A 17,828-nucleotide genomic window follows, 5' to 3' on the forward strand; every position below is an offset into this window, starting at 1 on the left:
CGATTACGATAGTAAAGCTTGGTATGAGAATTTCTTGAGATCTGGGGCGTTTTTATAAAAAAAATCGAAAATGTACATCGGAAATGCTAACTTGTGCAGCGATGAAAAAGGCTACAAATAACATATTTTTACAACAGTAAACGACCAAATTCCACCCCTGATCGCTAAAGGAAGTTATTATAAACACTCGATCGGGGTTTAAAGTGTGTTTTGAGTAAAAGTGTACTAATAATTTCATAAATTGTCAGATGTAGCTTGATGCTAACGTTAGCACCAATGCTACTAATAGCAGGTGCTTTTCTTCTTCATAATGCATTTTTGTCTCAATAATTCACGTAAGGTCGTAAGAAAATGTTTTGTTGTATTTTTATAGTAAGACTTTTGATAAATAAGGGCTAAATGCAAAGAGAGACTGAAGTGAGATCGCTGCTTTGTTGCTTTGTAAAGCCTGAAAAACCACAATCAAGGCTAATAAAGGTGGAATAAAAACAAAAGAATAATGATAAAAGAATAATGCGGATAATGTGTCATACTTGGCGGAGGTGTGAAAGAACCGTTTGGTGAGAACAATACAATCATGATTCGGGCAGTTTTCAACAGTGAAACATACACAAAGAGCACAGGAATGTTTACATGTGAGATCTTACAGAGATGACAAGGGCCATAAATCAATCTGATTAGCCTTCTCTAAAAACACACATGACATGGCCTTAGAAAATATTTCATAAAATTCACAGTTTTACAGATTCGATTATGAAATTTTTTATGAAGTCTTGGAAGACTTGTGGCCTTAGCTACACTGTGTTTTCAAACTCATTTCCTACATCAACATTTTTTTAAATACATTTAAAACATATGTTTTTAATATTTTTATTTTTGTTTTTATGTTTGAGCTTATATATCTCTATTATCATAACAGTCTGAGTGATTCTGATTCCTGAACAGTAAACTTTAAAGTGTCAGCTTTGTGAACAAAGGTTGATTATGTATCTAGTCAGAAAGAATCATGAGCAGAAACCTTTTTATTTTGGGTATGTAATTTCGGTCTCCATGCCAAAAAAGGGGGGTTACTAGTAAGGGGTAAATTAAAGGGGAAATATATAATAGGTTGAAAATTCAATATAAGATTTGAATAATTGAACAATTAAAAAAAAGTTTCTAATAGAGTCTAAAAGCGAACTGTGACCGAGACTATCATTATGTCATTAATTTCCGTTTTTGTTTCAACAGAAAGAAAGAAAGTCATGCGCTTTGGAACTTTTTTTCTCAGTGTAACTGTCCCTTTAATGGCTCCCCGTTGGTTGTTCTCACCGCGCATGCGCGCAGTTCGCGGCCTCTGATTGGCTGCTGTCAGTCGTTTGTTGGATGCGGAAGCTGCTGTCATGTGATTCCGCGAAGGGCTACAATGTTGTTTCAGGTCTGTGGATGAAAGTCAATAAAAGGAGATTTATTTCACAAACCAGCACGGTAATGTTTACTTTTCTATCGCTCGAAATGATCTGCAGATTACATTGTTGTGAAGCGCATACAAACGGCTGTTTTATAGAGATGGATGTTGTGTTTTTCAGCATTTAAAATAATCATATGTCCGCTTTTTTACTTATTTAAACGATTATTTCAAATGTAATTTTATATAATTTATTTTGTATAAATTGATGTAATTGCAGGAACTATGTATGTACATCTACAAGAATAATTATTGCACTCTAATCACGTTTTTTCTCTCCTAGGTTTTTCTATGGTGAAATACATGAAGGGGGTGTGAAATCAATGACACAGTAACTTACCTTTTCTTTTCTTTTTTTTTATCTACATTGCAAGCATTGGGACAATCGTGTCAGTTATTCTGCGAAACATACACGTGTTTAACCTGACATTTCATTTGCATTTCAGCAATGGAGGAGATAAGAGTATCTCCTGACTATAACTGGTTCAGAAGCACCGTACCTCTGAAAAGAGTAAGTATCTATCTATCTATCTATCTATCTATCTATCTATCTGTCTGTCTATCCATCCGTCCATCTATATGTCCATCCATCCATCCATCCGTCCATCCATCCATCCATTCATCATCTATCTGTCTGTCTGTGTCATGTTGAATTGTGGTGCATTGAAAAAATTATTCATAATTTTTTAATTGTCAAGTAAAAAATTGTAGTTAACGTGAAATGAAATAGGACTGCCGTAAAAGTTAATTATGATAATATGTATTCTATGATGCTGATGTAGCACATTTGTACCTGTGTGCCTTCTGTAGATAATCGTGGATGATGATGACAGTAAAGTCTGGTCGTTGTATGACGCCGGGCCGAAGAGCATCAGGTGCCCCATCATCTTCCTCCCACCTGTGAGCGGCACGGCAGAGGTTTTCTTCCAGCAGGTGCTGGCTCTCTCCGGATGGGGCTACCGCGTCATCTCCGTACGTTTTCACATCAGCTACAGTCACATAGACCTGCTGGAATAGACATCTGTTAATTTTTTAGGCTTTATTCGGTTGCCTTCTGTTTAAAAAATGGCATTTTGCATGACTAACATGTCCTCTTGCTTCTCTTCTAACATAATTTCTTTTCTTTTTTTCCTGTGATGTGTGACTCGATACTTCTGTATCCAGCTCCAGTATCCCGTCTATTGGGATCTTCTGGAATTTTGTGATGGATTTAGAAAGCTTTTAGACAACCTACAACTGGACAAGGTATGGTGTAGCGATTGTTTTATGTATGACAGACGAGGAAGGAGTTTCTTTCACAACCTGTTTTCATTCTCTCTGTGCAGGTGCACTTGTTTGGCGCCTCTCTGGGTGGATTCCTGGCTCAGAAATTTGCTGAAGTCACACATAAATCTCCCAGAGTTCATTCTCTGATCCTGTGCAACTCATTTAGCGACACATCGATCTTCAACCAGACATGGACAGCAAACAGGTAGAGACTTACACTGGATACTCATGCGGTGCTAATATCTCCATCGCTGTGGATGTGTCTCATGTATAATGTTACTTTTCTAGTTTCTGGTTGATGCCTGGTTTCATGCTCAAAAAGATTGTGCTTGGTAACTTTGCCAAAGGACCCATGGACCCAAAAATGGCAGATGCAATTGACTTTATGGTTGACAGAGTGAGTAATGGTGCAATGTGTAAACATGCTTACTTTCATTGTACTGAAATAGTTAAGTGAAAAGTAAGCCCGACCAGATTCAGTACTTATTCTAGATCTCATCCTGATGTGTGAAGGGAATTTGTCTCCCTCTTTGCTCATTTATCAACAAAGAGCTCTCTGTTTGTTTGTGCTTCAGCTGGAAAGCCTGAACCAGAGTGAACTGGCCTCTCGACTCACGCTGAACTGCCAAAACTCCTACGTGGAGCCGCACAAGATCAAGAATGTTGCCGTCACCATAATAGATGTAGGTCTGCTCTGTATACTGTCGGTTGAATGTTGTTGTTTTTTTCTTTCTTCTTATGATCACCAAGCCTGCATTTATTTGATAAAAAAAAACAGTAATATTATAATAATTAGTGTTTTTATTTTAATATATTAAAATGTAATTTATTCCTCAGTCTTTAGTGTACATGATCCTTCAGAAATCATTCTAATATCCTGATTTGCCCAGTTATTACTTCTTATAGGTGCTCAATTATTATTAATGGTACATATTATAAATCAATTTTGAAAACCCCTTTTGCCACTTTGTGAAACTAGTGGTACATGTTTTTCCCCCTAGGATTTTTTGATGAATCGAAAGTTCAGTGAACCAGATTTTTATTTGAAATATAAATCTTTTGTAACATTATAAATGTACTGACAGTACAGACCAAAAGTTTGGAAACATTACTATTTTTTTATGTTTTTGAAAGAGGTTTCTTCTGCTCATCAAGCCTGTGTTTATTTGATCAAAAATACAGGAAAAAAATGTAATATTGTGATATATTATTACAATTTAAAATAATTGTTTTTAAGTATATTATACTTTAAATTATCATTTATTTCTGTGATGCAAAGCTGAATTTTTAGGATCATTTTCCTTTAGAAATCACTCTAATATGATGATTCATTATCAAAGTTGGAAACCGTTCTGCTGCTTAATATTTTTTCATAACGTGATACTTTTTTAGGATATTTTGATGAATAAAAAGTAAAAAAAAAAAAAAAAAAGAATTTATGTTTTTAAAATATAAATATTTTGTAATAACAATATACACTACTGGTCAGTAATTTGGGGTCAGTATTTTTATTTATTTTTAATAAAAGCATTACTTTTATTCAGGGAGGATGTGTTAAATTGATAAAAAGTGATAGTAAAGAATATTCGAATATTCAAATATATTCGACAGCAGAACTGTTTCCAACACTCATAATAAATCAGAATATTAGAATGATTTCTAAAGTATCATGTGATCGACTGATGTTACATGTGACACTGAAGGCTGGAGGAATGATGCTGAAAATTCAGTTCTGCATCACAGGAATAAATCTTTTTAAAGTATATTCAAATAGAAAATTATTATTTTAAGTTGTAATAATATTTCACAATATTACTGTTTTTTTTTTCTGTATTTTTGATCAAATAAATGCAGGCTTGATGAGCAGAAGACACTTCTTTCAAAAACCTTAAAAATAGTAATGTTTCCAAACTTTTGGTCTGTACTGTGCATAATGTCCATTTATAAATGTACTTATCAATTTAATGCATCCTTGCAGTTAAATTATTATTAACGGTTTGATAATAATAAATGTTTCTTGATCAGCATAAAAACAAGTTTGTTTAACATTTGTAAAAATATTTTGCCCTTCAGGTTTTTGATCAGAGTGCCCTGTCACATGAGGCAAAGGAGGAAATGTATAAACTGTACCCCAAGGCTAGACGAGCTCACCTCAAAACCGGCGGAAACTTCCCGTATCTGTGCAGAAGTGCAGAAGTTAACCTGTACATACAAGTGAGTGAGATTGTTAAATCCCAATTCTGTTATTAATTACTCACCCTAACATTGTTCAAACCTCAAATTAATGACTTTTTTTCCTGTGGAACATGAGTGAGGAAAACCTGAAGACCTTTCCCCATACTGGTTTTCCTGCAGTTATAGTAATCAGAAGATTTCAGGGGCTTAATTGGCACTGTTTTACTCTCTAGATACACCTGCGTCAGTTTCATGGGACGCGGTACGCCGCTATCAGTCCAGAGATGGTCAGCGCAGAAGAGCTGGAAGTGCAGAAGACAAATCTGAGCAGCGACAGCGAGAGCGACGGTGAATCGTAGAGAGCCCAACAGGCCTCACACAAACATCCTCTGAACGCTTACTACATGGATCGGGACATGAGTTTAACACGTTTCAGCTACACAACATTCAGAGGTCATGTTTCGCTATTCTGTTTTTCTATGACCTTAAGCTCAGTCAAATGTGAATGGACTTTAAAGAGCCTATTTTTACTTTACAGAGAAGAAACAATATTTTGATAAGACTGTAAATAAGTGAAACGGAGTACATGAAGAATGCCATGTTTTGACCCGGTTGCCTTACACAATATAAAATGCACGTCTTTGTTCAAATTAGCACTTTTTATTCCCTGAACTTAATTTTCTGCCTTTTGTACATTGGCGTTATTTTCTGTTAAGTTTGTTTTTGTTTGTTTGTTTGTTTGTATGAATGTTGTTAACGTCATCATGCCTGTTGCTTTTTTGAGTCATGCACTGATATAAAATGAAACCCGTTTCAACATCAGATTGTGTAAAACCCCTTCACTTTTCCAAATGACACATCAGGAGTCCGTGATTTGGAAACAAATCGTAAAGTGTCATTATTTACTTAAATAAAGCTGTGTAACCAAAAGACAGGTATTGATCTTTGGTATAGATTTACAACTATTTTAATGACACGTTCTGCATTTGCTAAAAGTATTATCATATGATTGAAACACTGCTGTGACTACACAATATAAATCATTAAAGTGTTTACATAAGAATCTGAATAGTGAATTAGGCATTACAAATTTATGGCATGCACTAAATTCAACATTTATTTTATTAGACCATGGTATCCAAAATAATTTTAATATCATCTACATACAGTAGTATATGAATACAGCAATCATTCAATATCATGGTATTATGATTACATCAGTATTGTGATGTTATTCTGAGGGACACATCTTATGGGATTAGAAAAGAGGTGGATGTGCCTTTGGTTTAAAGGAATAGTTTACCCAAAGATGGGCAAAGAAGACACTCGTCCTCAGGCTATCCAAGATGTAGAGGAGTTTATTTCTGAATCAGGAAAGAAATATGCACAAACCAAGCACCAATTACAAGTGAAAACAAAACAATATTATGGACTATTAAAAAAAGATGACTTGGACTGATTCTTGGAAGGAAACCTTGTGGCAACAGAAATACAGAAACGGAGAACTTCCTGTTGTAATATTTTAGTGTATTGGGACAGTGTTGTGTTGCATGGACACGGAAAGAAAACAGCTGCATGTTCCTCAGAGACGGCTGGTGATGATAGGTTTGCTTGCTTCATCCTTGCACTTCATTTAAAACTGTGACTGTGCTTGACTAGCATTTGGGTTCCTGTACACAATAACATTTAGTCCGGTTAGGATAACCTACACGAAAAGCACTGGAGTCTGCAAATTTGCAAAAATATTTTCATACGTCAATATTAACTTTTAACCTAGTTGCTTCAGATCAGCACTGAATTTCCTGTTGAGTCACAGTCAACATGATAAATATCTAGATTATGGTTATAAATGCAATCTACAAATAGAGCATACAGTGTTTATTCACCTCTATAGTTTATTTTTCTAGTTAACTAGCTGTGGACCATGAATAGCTTTTCCGAGGTTAATGTTCCATAGTTAACAAGCTGTTTTATTGACATCTTTCACAGCTGAAACACTGCTTGAGGGATCACATGATGAGACATGGTACATTTTCAACATCCGGTCCAATGTTCATTCATGTTTATTTCGTGCAATAAATAGTAGTAAGGGGGGAAAGGTTTGGTTCATAAAAAAGTTTTAATTTTAAAGCTCAGACTTTGTTTTATATCATAAGTAACCAAGCAGGAAGCTTGCTATTACAAATAAAGTTGTTTAGTTAGTGAAGCTGTCTTTACTCATCAACTGAAAACAGCATAATAGAATTCTTGGGATTTAAGAATCAATATTAGTTCCTCAGAGAAATTATTCAAATTGAGAAATCAATGTCAGGCCAAACCTAATCTGTATAAAATACTGCAGACGATTATGAATCAATTCATTTCATTGCACTTTCACTCATGTCCCGTCTTCATATAAGAGCATTTGCACACACTAAAGTTCACACACACACACACACACACACACACACACACGTTACCCAGTATCCTGGCTAATGCAGCTTCTTTAGAATTTTATTTGTGTCTAGTGTCTAAACATAACCATTACAGAAGAAATGTTGCCTCTACAAATAAATTTAGGACTGAAAGACATGCATAACTGTAAAAAAGAACCTGAAATTCAGCATAACCAAAAATGTCATTGATTGGGGAGTTTTTCTGACAAAAAAAAAAGAAAGAATCTACATGATCTCCTAAAAAAAGAAATTGCTGTGATATTTTCTTCAATATTCCAAAGTCATGTGTGCTGTAAATATTTGCTCTTGGTGTGAACGGCTGTTTTCTTCACTGAGGTTGTATTTTAGGGAGTATTTGTGTTTCATCGGTGCGGTGTATTTGAAGAGCATCTGATCTCCTGGTCGGTATACGTGCACAGTCCAGACCTTTCTCAATAAATCTCACATTACATTGTAGAGCATTTTTTAGCAGAAGATGGATCCGTATTTGCCAGCTGTCGCATGCTTTCTGTTTGAAAGAAAAGAAAGTTATAAAAGAGGGAAGGTAAAGCAAGATTGTAGACCGTGAAACTGGTAAAAATATATACTCGATAACTCTGAACTGAAACCCAGAGTTTCCAGCTGATTACAAGCGTCTTGGCATAATCATGGTCAAAACATTAGTTGGTCACATACAGGAAAAGACAGATATTAAGTTGTCAGTTATTGGTCAAAATAACCCAACTAGAATTTTAAAATCGAATTTGCACACAAAGTGCATTCTGGGAGAGATGCATGCAATTCTGCTAACAATCTCTTCATTTTGCTGCCTTTGAGTCTGAAGTGCACATATGATGCATAAAAATGCAGTCTAGATGGGCATCACAACAGGTTTGGGAACAGACCTTACACACGAATGAACTGTAGTGATGAATTCACCTGCCAGATCGATCCTTGAGATTCCTACCAGACCTTCGTACAAACCCTTGATGGGGTTTTCTCCAGCGGTGATCACTCCGTGCAGCCAGATGAGCAGCATCCTGTGCCCGTGCTCCTTGTAGCTCTTTGTACCTTTAAAGTACAGAGCTTGTCATCACTATCACAGATATCTGTCGGTGTCTTCAGTTCAGTTTGAGTAGTAGTGCACGGCTCTTAAGGATCTTGAGTTCAAAATAGAGTTAAGCAGACCACTTCACACTAATTACTATTGTTACTGGCTTATCTAATGAACCTATTTTCCTTAGTGTAATAAAAAAACAAATTTTTCAGAAGACTTCTGGCATAATGGGACTGGGACTTTTTTGTGCATATTTTCCAATTAGGATTTTTGGCAATTTCAGGAAACCTTCTGTAGACCCATTAATGGGGTCAAATGATGCAAATTAAATTTCAAGGACTAAAGTCTCATATCCAAAGAGATATTCTTCATAAAAGAAGTCAACTATCATAATAAGAGTCAACCACACACCCCTAAAACGGCTCGTTCTAACACGCCCGCACGTGTCACGGTGTGAGAAGATTTGCATAACACCGCCCAAATGTTTACGCAAAGACAGAAGGTGTAACTTTTATTCTCACTGTTGTCGCCCGGCCATGTTGTGGAGACGCTGTGTGTTTTATTGCAAAAGCGAATCTACTTTGAATGGTCTTCCAAAAGAGGACACAATCAGAAACCAGTGGTTCAACACTGTTCCGGAACAGTTCAACCCAAATATTCAGATGTGTGCAACACATTTTGCGAAGGATGAGGACTGTTTCCTGAGAGATTAGCCTACAATGCCGGTGTCGTTTTCTGCAAAGTGGGGCAGTTCCAACTTTGCAACGAGTCTGGTGCTTCTGACTCGCAGCCTGTAAGTACGTTTTTATATTTAAATAATTTGCCACTGATGATTCAAACACGAGTTTTAAGTAGTGTAGAGTAGAGCTTGTTGTTTGTAGTTTCTCCGATCACAAATACAGACATGGTTTTGTGTTTACGCGGCGCGATATGTAACGCAACGTGTAAAAAGACAGTATAAGTCATTATAATCAGTAATTATGCCCCTTCTGGATGCAACAAATGCCTTGTTTATAATGGGTTTTATTGGTTTGGTCTTGTGGGGTCGGGACACACGGCATAACAGTATGTTGAGGGGCATAACATTTCCGTCACATGCTTGAGGTATTCGGCCAATCACAATGCACTGGCCAATCAAATTATATATGTATATATATTTATATACAAATCCTACCTTATGTTTGGGGTCAGTCTGATTTTACAGAAATGACTTTCTATTCATTAAAGAATCTTGAAAAAACAATTATGACGTTTTCACAAATATATAAAGCAGCACAACTGTTTTCTGCATTAATAATCAGAAATGTTTCTTGAGCAGCAAATCAGCATATGAGAATGATTTTTGAAAGAGCATGTGACCCTGAAAACTGGAGGAATGGTGTATGTGTCTAAAAATACACACACTGTATATATCTTTTTTTAAATGCACTCAGCAGATAGTTAAAAGACGTACCTGTCCATTGGTGCTCTATGGCTCGAATATGTGCTTCTGAGAACTTCCAGTGTCGAGCCAGTGTTTTCCACTCGCCTGGTTTAAGATATTTGGAGGCAAGTGTCCATAGAACAGATCGGATATGTTGTGTCTCCTGTCGATGATCTTGTTTAAAGGTAAGGCTCGTTCCCACCAGAGAGTCAGAGTCACTCGTCACATTTTCCTAAACAAATTAAAACATTAAAAATAGCACACAATCTTAAATTGAGTCATATTTTCTGTCATAATTAAAGCTGAATGTACACTTAACATACCTTCTCCCATTTGTAAAATCGGTCAGCTTTGATAATCATGTCAACGACATTCACATGGTTGCCTCGAGCTGCAACATCCAGTGACGACTTTCCTTGCTATAACATTGAAGTAAATATCTTCTGTTTAATTCTTTGATCATCATCCACACCCAAGTATGACAACAGTAATTTGCACCTTGTCGAGCAGATTGAGATTGACTCCAGATACCAGGATCATTTCAGCAATGTTCAGCCAACCGTGTTCTGCTGCTATGTGCAAAGCAGTTTGAAGCCGCTGGAAGGGAAAAAAAAGAGTTAATTTCACCTTAATCAGTGAAATCATGACTGCATTTGTAAATGTGGAGCACTCACATCATCACAGATGTCCAGGTCGCATCCCGCATCGATCAGATCCTTCACTATTCCTGTGGAGTTGTTGAGCACTGCCAGGTGTAGAGCTGAAGTGTGTTGCTGGCAAAGAAAAATGTCTGTAAATACCATGGGTTTTCTGAATAGCAGAACTTAAACTTGTAATGTTTCCAATGTTTTAGCTCCTGGTTCAAAAATAAGGAAAATTTTCAATTGTGCCCAAATCATGCACTCCATATTGCAATCTTACTAAAATGTATTATTTTGTGTGCATGCATATGTATTTTTTGCTAACAGAGAATGTTTTTAGAACTTTGGCTACATACTGGCAAGATTCTAACAGTTCTGAACAAACATCCTTGCAGTAACGTTAATAGAATGTTCAATATCGATCAAAATGTATAACAACGTTCTCAAAACGTTAGTACAAAAACATTAAACTTTTTCTGAAACATTTTAGTTGTACATTCATACAGGATGGTTTAGCGATAACTCAAAAGTAACATTTCCATAAGGTTTGTGAAATAATTACATTAAATGTATAATAACATTGCCATTAACAATTAAATTACAATTAAAAAATTCAGAGAACACTGAGAAATAAATGTTCTATACACACCATTTATCCATTATGCAAGTAATTAGGGAATTAGGTGATCTTATTCATATATTCTTTTAATGTCAACCGAACTTGAATCACCAACTGTTATTTTACACAGAATGTTGGCACGAAGATCTTAATCCATAATAAAGGTTCTCTACTGCTTGAACTACATGAACTCAAATTGAGGACAAAAAGCATTTGAAAAAACAAAGCACACAGGAGGTTAGATTCAGGGAACTGCTCAGTCAAACATTTTAAGAATAGACATGCTTTGGACAAGATCAAAACCCCACTTGTCCCAAATAATGCTTTAGTCATGTTCTTAAAGTCAAAACAGCTGAACGATACTTCTGATCGCGGTGTTCTGTATAATATTGTCTTAAACATGTCTGTAACAATCAAGATGGCCTTGTACCTAGACTTACTGACACAATAATTAGTCACAATACTGTACATTTACAGTAGGGGTGTGTGTATATCTATTATTGGACATTGCTAACAGAGAATCCACTAGATGTTTAATCTGCATGCCATAGTGAATCCCCACCCAAACATTCTCTCCCGTTCTACAACAAAAGTTATAATTCTTGATAGCAAGCAAAAATGTAAAAAGCATGCAGAAAGCTGGGGTTTTTAGTACGGACTGTGTCTACTGAATCCAGGTGGATCCCAGCCTGTACCAGCAGTCGGACCTCTCTTCCTGAGCCATGCTGGACCACCAGATGAAGAGCAGACCTGTTACTCTATAAGAAGAAACATATGACCATTGCACTGTAGCTTGATGTACTAAACAATGTGAGAATCCCATTGATTATGATGAAGACTCATGACTAAGTACTCACATGAGTGAGTGAGTTGACATCGCAGCCAGCCTCCAGCAGCAGTCTGACACATTCATAATGCCCTCCTTCAGCTGCCAGATGTAAAGCAGTCATGCCGTCCTGACAACAGATCCCAATGTGAAACAAAGAAACAACACCAAAAAAAAAAAAAAACTTGTGCACACAAACACGGGATGGAATTACAATGTTTTTTTCATCAATGCTCTCCCCGGTGTCCATGATCTTCTGTAGGACGTCACTGTGGCCTTGCTTAGCTGCCAAATGCAGTGCAGTGTTTTCCTCCTGCAGTTCATGAACACCATATTAGTGCTGCATCAATCATTTCTGTATCCTCTGTATTTGACAATACGTTTCCATTTTTTTTTTTTTTTTACATGTTTGTTTTAGTTAGTTTAACTAACCAAAGTATGACCGGAAAGGCGTTTACTGTAGCATGCTGAAATATGTTTAGTTTCTCTTTTGTCATTAGGTCAGATTAATACATTTGGAGTTGATTTTTCTATTTTGATGACTTCTTTGGCTCCATTCTGCATTAATTTTTTTCTTTTTTAAGAGCTTACTGATATCTGAACACAGTGATTAAAATAAGAATACAGTGCCACACCACTCAAGTCTACAGTACATATTTTATTTGGATCACATTTGGAAGTTTTTTTGAAGAACATTATTCTGAAACCTTGACTGACACACTGAGGAGTGCGTGTCTGTCCCTCACCTTGTCCTTGAGGTCATGAGCACAGCCCATCCCAATGAGGAACTCCACCACCTTCAGGTGTCCATGCCCTGCAGCCAAATGAAACGCTGTCTTACCTGACTGACACATGTTAGAAAGGACAAAATAATAAAAGGTTCCAACAGGAGGGGTTTCATAGCAATGCAATTGAAGAACCATTTTTGGTTCCTCAAAGAGCCTTTCTGTGGACAGTTCTTAATTTAAAAAGAATGTTAAACATATATTAATAATCTGAAGAGCCTTTTGTGTAAGCGAAGGGTTTTATAGATGTTAAAGGTTCTCCGTGAAACCACAAACCTTTATTTTTAAGGGTAGTTTCCAAAAAACAACAGCTTTACTTCATCTGTTAATATTCCAATGGGACAGAAAGCACAGAAAGCACAATGAAACTACTCCAGAATATTGATAGTGTGATATTTGTATTATTGATCTGCTTTGCAAAACATCTAATGGGGAATACATTTTAACTTGTGTGTAATGAGTAGCACAATTTACAACAGCTTGAAAATCGGTGAAAAAAATAAAAGTTTGTTGACGTTCATAATACATGTCCCCACTCATATTGACTGTGCATGAGTCATCTATTTTCTCTGAATTGAATTTCTATAACCAATGCTGTGGAGGCAGAGAAAAACAAACAAATGATCCAATAAACTCCTCATGGATAAAACTCGGACCTGTCCTAATCTTTACAAATTACATTGGAATTTCATGGAGCTATATGTCCTTTTTAAAGCTTGTCCTGTTCACCGTCTGCTCTTTACGTCAACAAACCGCTTCCCGAAGGCAGCTCCTTCCTCAAAGTCATTCCTTGAAAAAGTTTAACTGGTATTTGCGTGAACACTGTGCAATCATCACAGCTGTTATCAGTCTCTTAGATGAAAAACAGCTTAAAGTGTCTGCAAATACAGTATGTAGAAGTCATGTGACCCAAATGTGAACTAATAGTAACTTTTTTGACCAATTCTGTCAAACTGACCACCTCCGTCCCACCCACAGAACTGATCTTACACATTTGTATCAGTCAAACTCTCTTTCAGAGTTTTCTCTAGTGTAAAATACTTTCTAGTTACAATACATTAGAAAGCAAACCCCATTCTGTCTGTTTAACTTTGCCTGGGCTCTAGGGAACTGAAGGTACACTTCTGTGTAATAAAAGACTTCAAGATCACGGATTCTCACCTTGTCGACTTTATCAAGCTTCACGCTTTCCAGATCTTCCATGATATACTCCAAAATACTGATGTGACCCCTCTGGGCAGCACAGTGCAAGAGATTCAAGCCATTCTGAAAAGAAAAACAGAGAGAGTTCAGTAAGCGGGATGCATTGAAATTAATGATGAAGCCCTAATGTAGGCCTGTACACATGCAGATCTCATTTGTATTGGTTAGTGGTCTTTAAAAGCTTCTGAACACTATTCGTGAAGAGAGCAGAGCACATCGACTGAGATGGTACCACTGTCTTCTTAAAAACAAAATACCTAAAATGATTTTTCCAATCGAGTCTTACTTTGTTTTCACAGGTGAGCTTTGCCCCAGTTGAGACAAGGATCTTTAGGACCGAGAGGTGACCAAACCATGCGGCTAAGAGCAGAGGGTTCATACCGAACTGGAAAACAATAAAAAATGTAGTCAAAAACAATATTAGCCTGCAGTGAATACAGTTTTTATTATTTAATAAACACAATCCAGGGATGCATGCATGTGTAGATCCTTCTGCTAGCAACAATAAGGACATGAGTTTGATTCCCAAAACTGACTTTTTGCAGCAAAAGCATATGGAATGACATGAGACATGCTATATACTCCAAATGTTTTTATAAATAGGATGTTTTTAATAATAATTTTTGGTTAAATTTTATGAAATAAAACTGCATGCATTATAATTAAATTACAGTAATTATGCCCACATTACTTCTTGAGGGACTTTTGTATTTTAAAAATGAAACTCACTCCACACCATTTATATGAACTGCAGAAACAAAAACGGGATTCAAAAATGTTGACCTTCTAAAAAAATATATTACAATAATAAATTAATAAATACTCTTTCACTTATACTTTAACATAAAATTTTATTATTAAATTTAATTGTGACATTTTAATTATCCCTTGCATTTCACGGCCACCCTTTGTCGTTGGTGACACGTTTGTGCACAGATTGGACTTTTATTCTCTACATATACAGTGCAAGTTCTTTAACATGCTATAATTTATAATTTAAATATTTCAAAAAGACTTTTCAGATTCCTTAAATTCTCTGTATAATTTTATAAAATAATAATAAATGCATTCAGCTCAGTACAGTATATATATATATATATATATATATATATATATATATATATATATATATATATATATATATATATACAAAAATGTATTTATAATATAAAAAAGGAAATTAATAATTAAACATTTATTTAATTAAAATAAATAATTATGCATTCAGGTAAAAAAAAAAATACTTAAAAAAAAAAAAGCTGTTCCCGGTAGATGTAAAAGAACATGACCAGTTACAGCGTTAAAACTTGATCTAATGTCGTGGCCTAGTGGTTAGAGAGTTTGACTCCTAACCCTAGGGTTATGGGTTTGAATCTCGGGCCGGCAATACCACAACTGAGGTGCCCTAGAGCAAGGCATCAAACCCCCCACTGCTCTGGGGGGGGTGTGTGTGCACTTTGGATGGGTTAAATGCAGAGCATGAATTCTGAGTATGGGTATAAAGATTTCCAGGTCCATATTGGTCAACTGCTCAATAACCTAAAAAAGTTTTGCCATGCTTTGTCTCTTCAATCGTTGTTGGTGTAACAAGCTCATAGCCTCCAGTAATTTACAGGCCACATGGTGAATGAACAGCAGCCCATTAAACATTTATCCAGTTGAGCAGTATTTCACTTATCTGTGCTCATACAGTAAATAAACACAGAACATGAAATATTCAGCCTAAAATGTAGCTACATCTGGATCTGTTCAACAAAATGCAATTGACACGTACGCTGTCCATATCATCCACCTCCATGTCATGGTCCAGCAGCAGATGCACTGCCTGCTCACTGCCGGCTCCTGCTGCCCAGTGAAGGGCCTTACGGTCCATCTGTAAAACCAAAAACACATGAAAACATTTCATAATGCATTATTTTTGTCATGTGACAAATACTCTTTGTCTATGGTTAAATAAGTTGCACATTTTCAACCTTTCCAAGGGCACATATAAAGACTGCTCTTTTACTAGAAAGACTGCTTTAGAGCATCTAGTATAATGCACATAGTCATAATACAGTGCATGTAGATCTGCACTGTTCATGTTTCTGCATTGGCTATATCTCACCTTATTTTTGACTTTGATGTCCACCCCTCTTCTGATGAGCTCCTGCATTCTCTCCGTGTCATTCCTCTTCGCAGCATCATGAAACTCCTTCTCCGAGCGAAGCACTAGAGTGGATGGTGACAGAATTTATGTTGTTTATACACCATTAAGATATGACCCACTATTAAAGATGTATGGGGTACAAACATAAGCAGGAACAATGATTATCCACATGCACCAAGAATATTCATATCTAATGTTTCTTAAGAGATCTTTTCAATCTAGGTTTCAGATTCTATTCTAATTTGAAACATTAAGATATGACCCACTATTAAATATGTATGGGGTACAAACATAAGCAGGAACAATGAAAGTCGACATGCATCAACAATATTGATATCTAACACTTCTTTCCATTTTTATAGATAATTTAAATCTATGTTTTAGATTCTATTCTAGTTTTATGCATGATTAAGATTGAGGATGGGATCGATTACTGGTGTATGGGGAGGGCATATAAAATATAATATTACTAGATATAATTAATAAATAGTATAATAGATTGGCGGGTGTAAATATGTTGATGAATACAACACATCACTAGAAAACGAGTCCTTTTAGTGCATTATATAATATTTTTTTTATTGTCAACTATTAGTTTTATAAGCAATACAACGAGATGCATATATGAGAATATATTTCTCTCACTTGCCCTAGTTAGTGTCCGTACTAGTAGCTACCGCACTACAACACTGTCACTATTTTTTTATTTTCAGTAGGCTGTTTTAACACTCACATATATCGTCTTCAGACACCAGTCCGTCTTCCATCGTCATCATGCGTGCATCCTCTGATTTATGTCTACATTTTCATCTTTTGCTGTGATGTTTCGGTCTGGTTCTCGCGCAGCCGAGCTCAAGCCTGCCGCGTTGGGACATGACGAATCCTGCTGAAGCAAACGAAGGTTTGGCTCATGAATATTAATTAAGTCATGCGGACGTTGCTTCGTGATTTTCTATGGACGCTGATGAGGTCATAAATATTAATTAGATTTTGCTGAAGTCATTTCCATTGGCAGTTAATGAATATTAAATAGGGCACGTCGACGTTGCTTTGGAAAGGAAAGGCTAGTTCTGAATTATAGTTTAATATTTTCGCTACAACTTTATCGTCATTTGTGACAGACAGCTGCTGTAATTTTTATGGCATTATATACAGTACAGTGAAAGTTAAGCTTCTTCCTCTGGTGAACAAACAACTTGAAGAAAATAAAAATAATATAAAAGGTGAAAAAAATGTCTGATAGGCCTGCTGATTATTTATTTTAAGAATACATTTATTTTAACTAAATGTTGAAAGCTTTTGTTTTTATTGGACGATATACATAATTTTGGGATAAAATATATACTTTTATAGGCTACTCCGAATATCTTTATTTGAAGTTATTAAATTAATTACTCCATATCGTCAGACTCTTTTCATCGACAGCGGATTTTTCATGGAGTCGTTTTCTTTCCGGATTTGATCTTTGTTGTGTAATAATAGGCAATTGAGGTTGTTTGTCTGCCTGTTGGCTTTAGGTAAACTAACTTGAATGCTGGACAAATGTTGACCTGTTTGAAGAAAGAAAGCTGACACATTATTATAAGAAACCTCCACTAGAGAGAGCTGCAGACTCGCATGTTTCTCGCTGGCTTCACTTCCGACACTCATTTCTGGCCAATTTATTTTTTTCATGTACAGCTGTTGGGGCTAATAGGCCATTTAAAGATTGTGAGTCACAAATTGAGTTGATTTTTGTTTGCATAGTTGCATAAAACAACCAAGCAATGCATGTTGGCTAGAGAAGCAATCCAATATCCATATCAGAACAAACCACTGTGCAC

General features: G+C 36.0%; 2 protein-coding genes across 4 annotated transcripts; one reads left to right on the plus strand and one right to left on the minus strand.

Annotated features, from left to right (window-relative positions):
* The first annotated feature begins 1,331 nt into the window (after positions 1–1,331).
* LOC128017354 (maspardin) lies at positions 1,332–5,818 on the plus strand. 3 transcript variants are annotated; one of them, XM_052602711.1, is made up of 10 exons: positions 1,332–1,467; positions 1,731–1,778; positions 1,894–1,958; positions 2,258–2,419; positions 2,612–2,692; positions 2,773–2,918; positions 3,002–3,110; positions 3,289–3,396; positions 4,787–4,927; positions 5,122–5,818. In XM_052602711.1, the coding sequence occupies exons 3-10, from the start codon at positions 1,896–1,898 to the stop codon at positions 5,245–5,247; spliced, it is 936 nt and encodes a 311-aa protein (XP_052458671.1). In that variant the 5' UTR covers positions 1,332–1,467; positions 1,731–1,778; positions 1,894–1,895; the 3' UTR covers positions 5,248–5,818. The 3 variants fall into 3 exon arrangements, with proteins under 3 accessions (XP_052458671.1, XP_052458673.1, XP_052458672.1); XM_052602713.1 differs by having other exon boundaries at positions 1,399–1,417; XM_052602712.1 differs by having other exon boundaries at positions 1,465–1,623.
* A 1,776-nt stretch (positions 5,819–7,594) lies between these two features.
* LOC128017355 (ankyrin repeat and death domain-containing protein 1A-like) lies at positions 7,595–16,900 on the minus strand. The gene is made up of 15 exons (XM_052602715.1): positions 16,739–16,900; positions 15,964–16,067; positions 15,631–15,729; positions 14,143–14,241; positions 13,815–13,919; positions 12,615–12,713; positions 12,083–12,181; positions 11,900–11,998; positions 11,702–11,800; positions 10,457–10,555; positions 10,281–10,379; positions 10,106–10,201; positions 9,813–10,014; positions 8,242–8,373; positions 7,595–7,831 (listed from the first exon to the last, which is right to left on the minus strand). The coding sequence occupies exons 1-15, from the start codon at positions 16,779–16,781 to the stop codon at positions 7,770–7,772; spliced, it is 1,536 nt and encodes a 511-aa protein (XP_052458675.1). The 5' UTR covers positions 16,782–16,900; the 3' UTR covers positions 7,595–7,769.
* Between the last annotated feature and the right edge of the window lie 928 nt (positions 16,901–17,828).

The sequence above is a fragment of the Carassius gibelio genome, chromosome A7, assembly GCF_023724105.1.
Source record: "Carassius gibelio isolate Cgi1373 ecotype wild population from Czech Republic chromosome A7, carGib1.2-hapl.c, whole genome shotgun sequence".
Lineage (NCBI taxonomy): Eukaryota > Metazoa > Chordata > Actinopteri > Cypriniformes > Cyprinidae > Carassius > Carassius gibelio.

What these genes read in the sequence shown, in the direction of transcription:
- LOC128017354 (XM_052602711.1), top strand. Translation starts at nt 1,896, where the DNA reads ATGGAGGAGATAAGAGTATCTCCTGACTATAACTGGTTCAGAAGCACC. An exon ending in GGGGCTACCGCGTCATCTCC is followed by an intron (nt 2,420 to 2,611) that starts GTACGTTTTCAC and finishes TTCTGTATCCAG; the next exon opens with CTCCAGTATCCCGTCTATTG. An exon ending in ACAACCTACAACTGGACAAG is followed by an intron (nt 2,693 to 2,772) that starts GTATGGTGTAGC and finishes CTCTCTGTGCAG; the next exon opens with GTGCACTTGTTTGGCGCCTC.
- LOC128017355 (XM_052602715.1), bottom strand. Translation starts at nt 16,781, where the DNA reads ATGATGACGATGGAAGACGGACTGGTGTCTGAAGACGATATAT. An exon ending in ACATCAAAGTCAAAAATAAG is followed by an intron (nt 15,730 to 15,963) that starts GTGAGATATAGC and finishes TTGGTTTTACAG; the next exon opens with ATGGACCGTAAGGCCCTTCA. An exon ending in ACCTGGATTCAGTAGACACA is followed by an intron (nt 10,556 to 11,701) that starts GTCCGTACTAAA and finishes TTTCTTTGCCAG; the next exon opens with CAACACACTTCAGCTCTACA.